The sequence below is a fragment of the Carassius auratus genome, chromosome 47 (assembly GCF_003368295.1).
Source record: "Carassius auratus strain Wakin chromosome 47, ASM336829v1, whole genome shotgun sequence".
In the NCBI taxonomy this organism is placed as follows: Eukaryota; Metazoa; Chordata; class Actinopteri; order Cypriniformes; family Cyprinidae; genus Carassius; species Carassius auratus.
The window spans coordinates 15734622-15747614 of NC_039289.1; the positions used below are offsets into that span (position 1 = coordinate 15734622).

The window sequence follows — 12993 nt, forward strand, 5'->3', positions numbered from 1 at the left end:
TTTAAACTGACATGTCAGTCAGGCCAAATAAAATCAATTTTTTAAACCATGTTTAAATGAGACCAACAAAAAGCCATGACACAATGCATTTTTTTAACCATTTATTGGAAGTAGAAATAAACCAAAGCTGGCATGTTTCACCTCCATCCCCAATAATAACGATCATATTAAAAAAAAAAGGGAAAAAAAAAAGAAAATTAGAAACGTCTCTGTATAAAAAAAATCTCTCATGCTAGTATTCTGTACCACTACACATCAGTAATACATATTTATATATTCACAAGCCTTCCAAAAATAGAAAATAATACCCAAATATCAAAATTAATGACAAAATAAATAAATAAATACAACAATTGAATATCACATCAAACATACATGCTGGCACAAAGAAGAATCTTTCCCAACATGCACTGCTTCTTATTTACAGGCAAGGAGTCGCTGTTAGTGTGCATGTGGAGTTACTGGCATCCATGTGCACTTGTGTCTGCGTGTGCTTCGTCTCATACTACATGCTCACGACTGTATCCTGTAATATTATTATTCACAGACAGCAACACACAGCTTTTATATCTGAAATCCTATCACCCAAATTAAAGTGTTTTCTTGCTACAGATCCCATTTTCCACTCTGCAGTCAATCCAACATTCAATAATGCCATTTCCTGCGGCAGAACCCCAGTGTTCAATATCACAACGGTGAACATAAAAGGATTCAGTCTGTAAAACAAAACAACAGCGAAGTTTGCAGCTTCAGTTGGTGCTGAGCGTTCGCGGTGTAAACAATCCAAGGCTGTTGATCACTGATGACTTCAATAGAACAGATGCACAGACTATTTTCAGAGAAATGATATGGGGAAACCACAAAAAGTAGCTGTAGCGCAAAGTGCTTAATTGCTAAATTCAATAAGCGACTCTATCTAGATAACATCACCTCAGATTTTCATAAGTAGATCCATAGCACGGCTAGTTTTTGTCGGTTTAGCACAGATACAGCAGGGAATGAATGGATATACAGTGCTTAACCCACATTATAGAGCATCTCTCTTGTGCTTTTCTAATATGGTGGATGGTTTGGCAGTAAAATGGCAGGACTGATCAACGGCTACTATGGCAACTCTATAGGAGCGATTCTCAATGGCTGTGATTCTTCTGAGGTGGGAAACTAGTGAGTGAATAAAAAAGTCCCATTTTGCATGGAATGATCTGAAGCAAAATGACATTTAAACGTGACGTTATAAAGTGAATTTTTACTATAACAGGCAGCTCTGGTGTCTAATACAAGCAGTGTTTGTCAATCTAGACTTGCACTCATACATCGCATAAACCGCAGTGCCTTATGCCGACAAACACCTGATAAACCGCACAGGCACTCGTACTTGAACATGAACAGATCGGAAAACAAACACAAAGACAGGACAGACGTGGCCCTGTGATTGAATCTAGATGTGTGAAACATCTTTACAAAATATTTTGTGTTCGTACAATAAGCAGAATTTGTAGGAGTTCCTGCTAGTGACACCCCGGAAAAATAATTTCAAATGCTTTCCTACTACATGGAAAAGCAACCACTCTGTGTTCAAAGGTGTATTTGGTTGTAGGTCTATTTTTTTGTGCTTCTAAACGATTGCATAACATTAAAGTCTGACCCATAGGGGGTTTTGGTCCCTATTAAGGAGGTTAGGGGGTGAAATGGTTGTGCGTAGTGGAGAAACGATACCCTGACATTAAGGCACCCTTTGAAGGGTGCAGGAATGATTGACAAAAGGCCACACGAAAGAGGTCTGACATCATTACAGATCGAAAATAAAGAAAAAAAAATCATGGCATTATGTAGCACTGTTTACATGCCTTAATCTGGTTTTATTTCACAGATGCATTTGAAAAAAAAAAAAAAAAGAATATAAATAAAATATAAATGTATTTTTTTATATAACTACTGTAAATAGTCTTTTATTACTAGTAGTATTCTTTTAAATATATTATTATAAGTAATATTTTCAGGATTTATATTTTGAGACCTGTGCATTGATAGTGATATTTAATGCTTTACAGATAAATAGATAAATATGTTTTGTATTTAAGTACATTTTGGCAGGTTTTTGTCTTGGAATATGCATTATAAAAATGAAAGACATCACAAACAGCAAGTATTTAAGAGATACAATATCCTGTGTCAGTTTCATGTGCCAAATTGTGCTTGTTAAACAAGCCCTTCCTGGCAATTCTAATGGCAGTGCACTGAGTACAAATATATAACTGCTTTGTCATGTAAACGGTTGGCTATTAAAGTGAAGAACTGAGATAAATATGTCTTATGTATTTTTCTTCTATGTGCTAGTGCAACATCTGAACATCAGGGGGCAGTGTTTACGCCAAAATTACCATGTCTCGCTAGCTATTTCCTGATCTTAGCTCCGCCCCTCCTCAGCAGAGCGCTGGTCAGATTTGAGCTTGACAAATTCTTTCGCGACGTCGTCGTTGTTGCGCTGGGACAGGATTCGCAGCACAGTCAGGCCCGTTTCGTCCATGTGAATGCGTTTACCTAGCGGTAGCCAGCATGCTACGCTACCCCGCGGTGCTACGTCCTTCAGTTGCAGTACTGCCATGCCAACGGTGCGGTCCTCTCGTGCAAAGCAGTAGTCTTTCACGCACACCTGCAGCTCGTAGCACTCTGGACCCACTTCATTACTCAATGTGCTTTGAAAAAGAAGCAGGATTACATTTTATTCAGGAACTGTTGCGAAGATTGTGGTATGCAGAAAATAAATTGCAAGCTAAAGAAACGAGTGCATGTCACTCACAATGTAAAGGTCTCATTGTATTTGGGAGCCCAGCTGTTGTTCTTGGACTTGGTGGCATACTTTCTCTTCTTATCACTAAGATGAGGGCCAATGATGTAGACCTCCACGAAAGGCCGGAAAATTCCGGAGGTCTGCCACCGTAGGTCATTCGCAGCCACCACTAACAGAAAATACAAGTTGTTCAATTTCCCTTCCTTTTACTTGCGTACCATTATGATGCAGAAATGAAGCTACTTGAGAAACCATTTGGGGTTACTTGGTCTACACCACACTATAAGAACCCTCCACTGTCAGAAGAAAATTAAATTTAGGGGTACAACACCTTATCAATGGAGCAGTACTCTCAATAGGTCATCTCTGAACCTAATTTAACCCTAAAAGGTTCCAACCAGAGCCTTCAGGGTACATATTATGACACGTTTTTTAAGAAGTACATTACTTGAGAGCCTCTAGGCACCCTTTCGGATGTTCTGCAAAATAGAGCCCATAAGTACAAGCAAGAACCTTAAAGAGTTTTTCTCATGTTGAAAAGGTCTTGAGGCACCTGACAAGGGTTTCTAGACCTTTTCAAGAGGGTTCTGCCAGTGGAGTGATCTAAGGACCCAAAATGGAGCCTCACATACATTTTTTGTTTTTACAGTGTAGGCTCCCCTTGATATTCTTCCCGGTACATGGCAAAAATTTTTAACTACGCGAGGGACCATTTGGGGTTCATTAGATTGGTACACGTAGATTGGCAAATACTTGGAGAACCTCTAGACCCCCTTTTAAATAGGGAAGTTCTCGGAGGAACTTACAAAATGGAACACATAAGAACACAACTTTTTTTAATTGGTTTTCAAGTAACTCCATTACATTGTAAAAAGGTTTTAGACACTTGACAAGGGTTCATAGAGGTTTTCCACCAGGTTCTGATCTAAGGAACCAAAATAGTATCTCATATACATTTTCACTGGCTAACCTTGATATTCCTGTTACATTGCAAAAATTAAGTTTGGCACACTAAAAGAACAACTAAACCAACGGTTCTCAATTCCAGTCCTTGTGACTATTCTTGGATTCTTGGAAGAACTTTAAAGGGGGGGTGAAATGCTATTTCATGCATACTGAGTTTTTTACACTGTTAAAGAGTTGGATTCCCATGCTAAACATCGACAAAGTTTCAAAAATTAAGTTGTACGTTTGAAGGAGTATTTTTGTACCCAAAATACTCCTTCCGGTTTGTCACAAGTTTCGGAAAGTTTTTTTCGAGGTATGACTCTGTGTGACATTAGATGGAGCGGAATTTCCTTATATGCTTATTTCCTTATATGCTAAGGTACTTCTGCCGGAAGAGCAAGCGCTCTTTACTAGAGAAGAAGAAGAGCGCGCGCTCCCGTATAGCGAGGCTGAGCAGCACAGACATTTCACTGATCAGAGCGAGAGCGTCGCGAAAAGTCACAAAAGAAGTGTGTTTTTGGTTGCCAGGGCAAGACAACCCTGCACAGATTACCAAGAAAAAAAAAAAACAGCATTTAGGGACCAGTGGATGGAGTTTATTTTTACAGAGCATCAACGGAGTTGTGCAAGTGTTTTTGTTTGTTTCCTGCATTTCGAAGATGCTTGTTCACAAGGCCCAGTTTGACGACGGATTTGCGTATCGTTTATTTCTTAAGGATGATGCAATCCCAAGGTAAAAGGGCCACGATCGTGTGTTGGAACCGCAGGTGGTGAGTAAAACTGCTTCAAATATCTCTGCCTCCTTGTTAGTGCGTCCCCTCCCATCGGAGACCCGGGTTCGAGCCCCGCTCGGAGCGAGTCATTGCTGCTGCTGCTCTCATTCAGTTTCAGCCTCGGAATCTGATTCTGGATCATAAATAAACGGCTGAATCTGACTGTAAGCCATGGTTTGTTTTGGATTATGGGTTTTCCCTCACGGTAATGCCACAGCTTCCACATGCTCTCAACGCAAAAGCCTATTCGCGCTCGTGATTCTTTAGCTCCGCCCACACGTCACGCCTCCAGCCGGTCGTGTTTTTCCGGGAAAAATCGGTACAGACTATCTTTCTCTTATGAATATAATAAAACCAAAGACTTTTTGGATTTATGAAGGATGCAGTACTACTCTATATGTACTTAAGATTAACAGGATATTGAGTGAAAACGAGCATTTCACCCCCCCTTTAAAGACATCAGTAGCTCCTCTAGGAACCCCATTGTAAAGCAAGGACACAGATGTCCCTTCGAAACAAAGCCTAGAGGTTCTCCAAAGAATTCCACCAGTGAGTTTCGCCCAAGTTTTAACTCAAGGAGGAACGCAAACAACAAGCTTTAAGTGAACATCGAGAAACAATATGAAACAATACCCTTCACTGTGACTTTGTGCTCTCCAGTATTTGGATGAGTGAAGATCTCCACATGGATAGACACTTCTCCAACTGCATCATCAACACCAGTACCTGCAGACAAGACGAGATAAGTCAACACTCCATTTCCAGCCTGGCAGAATACTTTGCATCAGTATGACTCAATGGACCTTCCGGGCACTTCCTTTATGAATTCAGTTCCCGCAGAGTCATACAGAGGCAATGTATGCTTTAAACTGATTGGATGGCAAAATCGTTTAAACAGCTTAATGGTGTTGAACCTGGCTTAAAAGATCATTAATACGATTTTCAAGTTGGTCTTCCATGTTGGAGCACTTATTAAATACAAATTCAGAGCCTATCATTATATTGATTGAGTTTAAATGTGAATTTCATTTGCACAGAATTTTAAATTAGCCAATAGGGAATATAATTAAGATGCTAATTTCCATAATGGCTTATATACACAATTCAAAAAACATTGAGCTGAACAAATTTGTCTTTACTTAACTGGGGTGATACATTTGTGGACTTTTATAAATCAAATAGTACTGGATTCAAATAAGCTCTGAAAATGATTGAACAAGTTACACCTGCAACACATCTTTAAATATGAATTTGTGAGACTTGTTCAGGCACAAATTGGGTACCCTTTATTCCAGTGTCTGTGTACAGCACTAACATATTTTTACAGCTAGCTAGCTAGCTAGTAAATTTATGTCTACATAAAAATAATCAATGAAATTAGCTCAGAATACACAGACAACCAACATAAAGTAATGCCTCACAGAATTCTTTTGCAACAAGGTTTTTACGATACAAAGTGTGTTCCCTCAGATTATCATGAGTGTACCATTTACACACATGCTGTGTGGTCACACTTCATTTCTGGTGTTTCATGACGGGTTTATACAACCATGATGGGGAGGAAGAGAGCAGTCCTATTGGTCTAGTCATTAACAGGAAGAAGAAGACAAGGAGAACATCTGATATTGTCCTTCACTTGGTTTTAAATGCAGGCAGGAACATGCAGAAAATCACTTCCATTCCCACACATATCCAATCCCACTCAGGGAAAGTGCCAAGTTCTTTGGCCTAAGTTATGATGATATTCACAAACCTATTGTATGCACTATTTCTTCAAATACCTTTGAGTGATGATGCCACCAACGAATAACTAAATGTGAATTAAACATCTAAATCTTTCCACCCAATCTAGGTCAGCTGCAGTCAAATAATAATTAAAAAACAAATGGATTCCTTGCTTTCGGCATCTGATATATGTATTCGCTAGTCAGAGAAACAGGCTGATAATGCAGTTTCCTCAGAGCAGAACCAACTGAGCAAGCAGGGATTTGACAAAGGCTTGAACACTGGCACGCTAACGCTAACGCTGACGGCTTTTGACGTAGCACTTTATGATTAATCTTAACCAAAGAGCATCTGGATAAACGTCACGAGACCCCTCAAGAAATGACCGGGTCATACTTCAACACAAAAGTCACAAAACAGTAATAAAAATAATCTTTAATTAGAATAATTAAGCAAACGTAAAATAATAATAATAATAAGTTATAACAGTATTTTCATAAAAAAAAAAAAAAAAAAAATCTTCCAATCATCAAACCCTTATCAAAAGCGCTGGTGTTTCTGAAAATAAGCCATCTTTAACCGAATAAGCAAATAAAGTAAACACTAATTTGACTTGCGCAGAGCAACATTTAAGAAACTATTAAATCATGTGACTTTTTATGGGGCCCTTAAATGCCAATCTAGGGCTTTCGGAACTGATGTACATTGACAAAGAGCACATCACCTGACCCCAGAAGCAAATTCTGATTGGCTGAGGGAGAGCTGTCTTAACTCAGCCTAGGGAAGAGACTGAAGGGAGGGAAACCACGTTGCGTGGTCGTGAGGGGAGATCACGCTGAGCAGCAGAACAGACCCTGCCCGCGGACAAGCTGAGTCAGTCGCAATTAATGTCACATCTTCATTCGACAACATGGTTCAGCGCTCGGAAAGCAACATTTTGTCACGGTCTCTCACTCGCTCATTGACACTTGTGACTCGGCATCCGCAGGGCACACATGCGCCTCTCACTCGTGAAGAAGTGTGTACATTCCTCATTCACTGCCATTCAAAACACACTTCATCCTGGGCTTTCTTGCTGCTGTAGCATCGAGATACATTTCAGACCAATGTATGCGAACATACAGCATGTTCTTCCCAGGTACTCATACATGCAAAGCCCTTTCTGTGGGAACATATGGGTGGTCGTGGGGCATGCGATTGGCCCGTTGGAATGGGAGGTGCATGATCTGATTCGGGTGGATAACTGATTGGTTCTTCATCGTTAAGGGCACAGGGACCCAAGTGAACGTACCCTTCTCTGGGTACACGTCTTCACTATGGGTAAACCTTACCCCCTTCCCTCCATGAACTGGTGAAAGAGAAGGAGAGGATGCAGAAAAAATACAGAGAGATTGAAAGCACATAGTCAAGAAGATTTGAGAGATGGTAAGAAAGAAAGCAAGCAAGCCCAACAAGCGCATCAAATGTTAACAGTCTATAACGAAAAAAAATGAACTGTATCTTCAAGCTACCATGGCTATTTACACACACACATCCCCATTTGCACACACACTTGCTTTCATATGTGTTTAAATACATAAATGAAGCCGTGACATTTACCCTAATTACATTTGAAATGATTATCTATTAAAATGTGTCTGCCGGGGGCATTTCGACCTAAAATGTGTCAGAATTCCTAAAGTGCGTGAGGGATAGAAAGAAAGATGGAGATTAACCAAACAACAACAAAAAAAAAAAAAAAAAAAAAAAAAAAAAAAATATATATATATATATATATATATATATATATATGTGTGTGTGTGTGTGTGTGTTTTGTTTAAAGTACATAGACTAATGTTTTTAAATAACATTTAACAATTTGATATATAGAACTAAGTATTATTAATTAACAATATTATTCGTTGTACTTACCATATGGTTAGGATTTTTTTTTTTTTTTATTAAGCAATGTAATGTATTTTTTTTACCTAAAATATACATAATTATATAAAAAATAATTTTTTATATATATATATATATATATATATATATACATTATACATTACACATTTAGTTATTTACATTCTTATGCTGGTAATATAATGCAATGCAAATAAAACAACAACAACAAAAAAACTATTGTGAATGTGGACTTTTGGACCCATTGCATATATAATTTCATAACTGACATTCTGCCAAGGTGGAGGATTAAGTCATTGATATTTAAAAAAAGCAAGATGTGTGGAAGAGCCTTACCCTGTGTATTCTGGGACTGAACGAAGGTCTTGATGAGTTTGTCGGTGGCCTGAGTGTAGAGGGACAAAGCGTAGTGCAGAGACTGCAGGTCTGGACTTTTCTCCAGGAACGTCTTTTTCAGCCCCACACCTCCAGCATGGAAATATTGCTAAGAAACCAAAAGACAGAAGATATTACTTGAGACAATGTTGATGTGTCTGGCTGATGGGGATGCTCAAACAAATAAAATCAATGCTGTGATAGCGCTACAAAGCTACAGTTGATTTATTTCATGTTGATACCCTGAAAACAACCTACGAATGACTTCTTATAGTTCTCTCTGCTTATTTTACACCAAAAAAGTCTCTATTATATTGTGCTCTATATCCCAAGGTGCAAATACAATCCACCGAATGTGATAAAGGGCAAAAGTTTGCCTGGGAGCGTAAATTTCATATTACAAGGAAGGATAGTGCTGTATGTAGTGCAAATTGAACACATATCCTTATGTAACAGAATGAAGAGAATTTTAAGAAGAAAATGATTCAAATTCTAGTGTAAAAGGCAACTTAATAAAATAAAATAGAAGTTATACTTCCTCTACAATTAACAACCCACTATTTAAAGCACAATACTGTGTTGTCACGAACCAGTGGAAAATACAGTTTTTACATTGACTTTCAGCTCTTGAACCCACCTTTATAGTATCCAGTGCTAACTCAATCACTGCACACTGTTTAGGGGACAGTGCCTTGGCCTCCTCACGAACCATGTGCTCCTACAAAAAGGACAAAACTTTATAAGAACAAAATACAATATTTTCACAATTTAAATGTTTTATCCAGGTTCATTTAACCCTGAGTTAAAGTAATCCTGGGTTATCCTACATTATGTCACATTTTTCATATTTTCAAAAAAATTAACAGAAATTTATTTTAAAGAAAAATTAATGACATAAGGATGAGAAGATGACAAATTGTTACTAAAGTGTCATGTCTGTCGCTACAAGTACTTATTTAAAATTGATAATCCAGGTTCATTTAACCCTGAGTTAACATAGTCATATGTCATCTCATGTCAAAAAAACGTTGGAAAATGCAGAAAAAAAAAACTGTTGTTGTTTTTTGTTTAATAATAATGCAGGTTTTTTGATTACGAATCCTACAGTTTTTTAGTCTTTTGTAATAAACTTCCATACCTTCAACTTGGAGAGCTGACCGAGTTCCTTGGCTGCGTTGAATATGAGTTGAGTGCCCTGGAGGAAGAAGGGGGAAAAAATGGAGGACGCGAGAAAAAGAAAGAGTATAGAAGAGAAGGCATTAGACAGGTCACAGAGTTCGACAAAGTTGTAGACAGAAATGCCACATCACAGAAGTAAGATCCAGACAGTCTCAAACATCAGACACGCACGCACTCGCACAATCCCAGCGTGCCCCGCCACCCCAAACACTGTCGCGCACAGCCACGCATCCACACACAACTGTGCAACATGAGACGGTAAACTAGCTACGAACAGAAGACAGAGACAAGAGTTGAAAGGTTTACAAAAGCCAGTAGGTCCACAGCCCAAACAACACCACTCTGGTGATATATCTAGTATCTACGACTGGACGATACTCTCATTTTTGGATATATCACTAAGTGAACGAGGCTTGTGCACCTTATTATACCATTATAACATTATACAAATGTGTGCAATGTAGAAGTCCTTGGAAAATTAAATCATTAGTATACAGAAATAGTCCTGTATTTCTGACATCGTTTAGACAAGCGTTGATATCAAAGTCTAAAGCGACTGTCATGCATGCATTATTTAACCTGGTATGTCCGAGCACCTGTAATGAACTATGTGAGGTTTTAAATGGGCACATAGGTGTGAGTCTATAGGGTAACCAACAACTGCATTGAAAACGAGGGGTAAATAAAAACACTGCTTCCACCGGTTTGTTTCAACAGGAGGACCCAAGTCACACAAAGAAGACATTAAGAATGAGAGAGAGAGAGAGAGAGAGAAAGAGACAGGACACATTGAGCTAAATGGGGATTCAGTCCTTACATCACTGTGACAAGCAAGCTTCACCCTGCCCTGTGAAGAGAGGACAGTGTAATTAACTTGAGAACTGGTCTTGGTGCTTTTTAATAGGCTGACAGTATCCATTATCCAGTATCTGACAGGGTCTATCACATCATCTGTCAAATCTGAAGTTCATGAAAGGACGAAAAAGGAGAAAATAATAGAAAAACATTTTTTCTGTTTGTTGTTAAACACACAGTTCACCCAAAAATGAAAAATTCTGCCATTATTTACACACCCTCATTTTGATTTGAACTTGATTATTTTTTTCCCCCTTCTGTGGAACACAAAAGGAAATGGTTTACAGAATGTTCACGCTGCCCTAAAATTATTTTAAAAAGTGCCAGTGGTCTGCACAACTTGGACTGAACTGTTGGCTAAAAGATGTTTCACTTATTTCAGTTTTCAAAATGTCCGCGTAAATTGGTTAGTGTAAAGGTTTAGAGAAAAACGGTTTAAAAAATATTAAAATAAATAAAGAAAAATAAGATTACACTACAGAAAGAAACTGATTTAAATAAATTATTGACATTTATTTACTATTTATTTATTAACAATTCAGTACCTAGCCCTAAAAGTATAGTGCAATAGTGAGTAGGAAAAAACTGATGTAATATAATAGAAACAACATATTTTCCACCACCATCACTTAATTGATGTTAAAACTGGTGCAACACAATTTTGACGTGCCATATTTGATAATACGCAAATATGAATGAGATTTAAGAGCTGAGCAGATAGGACAAATTTCTATATGGATGACAGATTGAATAAATGATAACAGATTTTCATTTTGGAATGAACTTCCCCTTTAAAGTAGTTAAAATTCATTCTGTTAATTAATATTAAATTCAGATTTTTTTAATGGTATTCTTTGTAATCTAAAGGACCTAATCAAATAATAAATATCAAAACTATGAAATCCTTACAAGGTAATTCAGAAAACAAAATTATGAAAATATCTTCAAATGGGAGCTAATGGATTGTAACATCACATAAAAAGGCACCGTAAAATAACCGTACAGTTTTTACAAGCAACAGACGGATAGACTATATTGTTAAAATACATGAAAAAGAAAATAATAATTCAAGTCAAGTCTGAGAAAAGGAGAAAAAAACACAAAAATACTATCCCGAAACACACATTAGTATGAGACCTCTGCGTTCCATCAGACCAATTTTGGTACATCAACACGCAAAAACCAAATACCAGGACAGATTGATATAATAATGTCTGCAGAGACTAAAAAAAGAGAGGCTCAGGAGTTGGTGGAGATCAGATGCAAGCAACAACCCACACAGGAGAGGTTTCAAACAGGTAACACAGGGAGGGTGGATCACCTGAAACCAGTTAACGTCACCCAGAAAACTGACCTACCACGGACTGGAAGCGAAAGTGCATCGCTTCCAGGAAAATGAGTAGAGGAAGGGGCTGGCAGTCAGATGTGGGGTGGACATCAGATTGGAAGTTTTGTTGGGGCAAAAAAGGGCCTAGTCCAAGTCAATTAGGAAATGCACCATGCTGCAGCCACCTCAGGTATACAGACCACTGAGGTGACCAGGCAAAGGAGAGAAAATGGATGGAGAAGAGAAGAAAGAGACAGCGGGAGAAGTAGAGAAAGATGGACAGACGAATAAGGATGCATTGGACAACAGGAAAGGACTTGGCAGCCACACAGAGCAGAAGGAGGTGGTTGGAAGGGGGTCACCCGGCATGGACGGACTGTGGGACACACAGACGCACAGACAAAAGTGCTCTGGTACTTACTATCATCTGTGGAAGTGGAGCGGGGGGGAGAGCGAGAATGTAATAACCAGAGAGAAGGGTCAGTGAAGCTACAAAGAGCCCCACATCAAATCAAAAGAAGCATTAACATTCAGGCAACAGGACCGACTTCAGGCCTGATATGATTTTACAAGTCCCAAGGTCTGTGATTGCCCGAGAGACTGAAACAGGCCCAGTGTGGAGGAATGATGAAAAATCTCTCCCTTCTCGTATTCCAAACCTGTATGATGTTCTTTCGTCCATGAAACACAACAAGAGAAATTTGGAGGAATGTTCAAGCTGCTCTTTTCCATACAATGAAAGTGGATGGGGACCGGGGGATGTCAAGCTACGAAATGGACATAAAGTAACATAAATGTATTCCATACCACTTATGCACTATATTTAAAGACTTCTGAAGCAAATTAAACAGTTTGTGCGAGAAACAGACAAAACTGTAAGGCATTATAGAATAAAAAAAATGTCCCACCCCGCCATTTGCAGTAGCTTTCAAACCTCATTTTCTTTGCCGCATATTCAAAGTTGGTGTTTCGAATGAATAAAAACTTAAATTTGCTTTAATTCATTACATAAAGGCTTCAAAAGACTTGGAATCAAGTGAATTTAAGTGCATTTAAAATCCACTTTTAAAATGTCATTTTTGGAATGTGACTGTGTCTTTATTGTAGAAAAAAAAGAGCAG

At 38.4% G+C, this 12993-nt stretch overlaps 1 protein-coding gene across 1 annotated transcript in view; it reads right to left on the minus strand.

Moving 5' to 3' along the window:
* Window positions 1–236: 236 nt before the first annotated feature.
* LOC113064638 (protein unc-13 homolog A-like) overlaps window positions 237–12993 on the minus strand; it is a 29839-nt gene continuing 17082 nt past the window's right edge. The window contains 8 exon segments of the mRNA XM_026235465.1: window positions 237–2696; window positions 2801–2960; window positions 5146–5238; window positions 7529–7585; window positions 8473–8620; window positions 9149–9229; window positions 9650–9706; window positions 10508–10537. Coding sequence (XP_026091250.1) covers window positions 2408–2696; window positions 2801–2960; window positions 5146–5238; window positions 7529–7585; window positions 8473–8620; window positions 9149–9229; window positions 9650–9706; window positions 10508–10537 — 915 coding nt within the window. The 3' untranslated portion in view covers window positions 237–2407.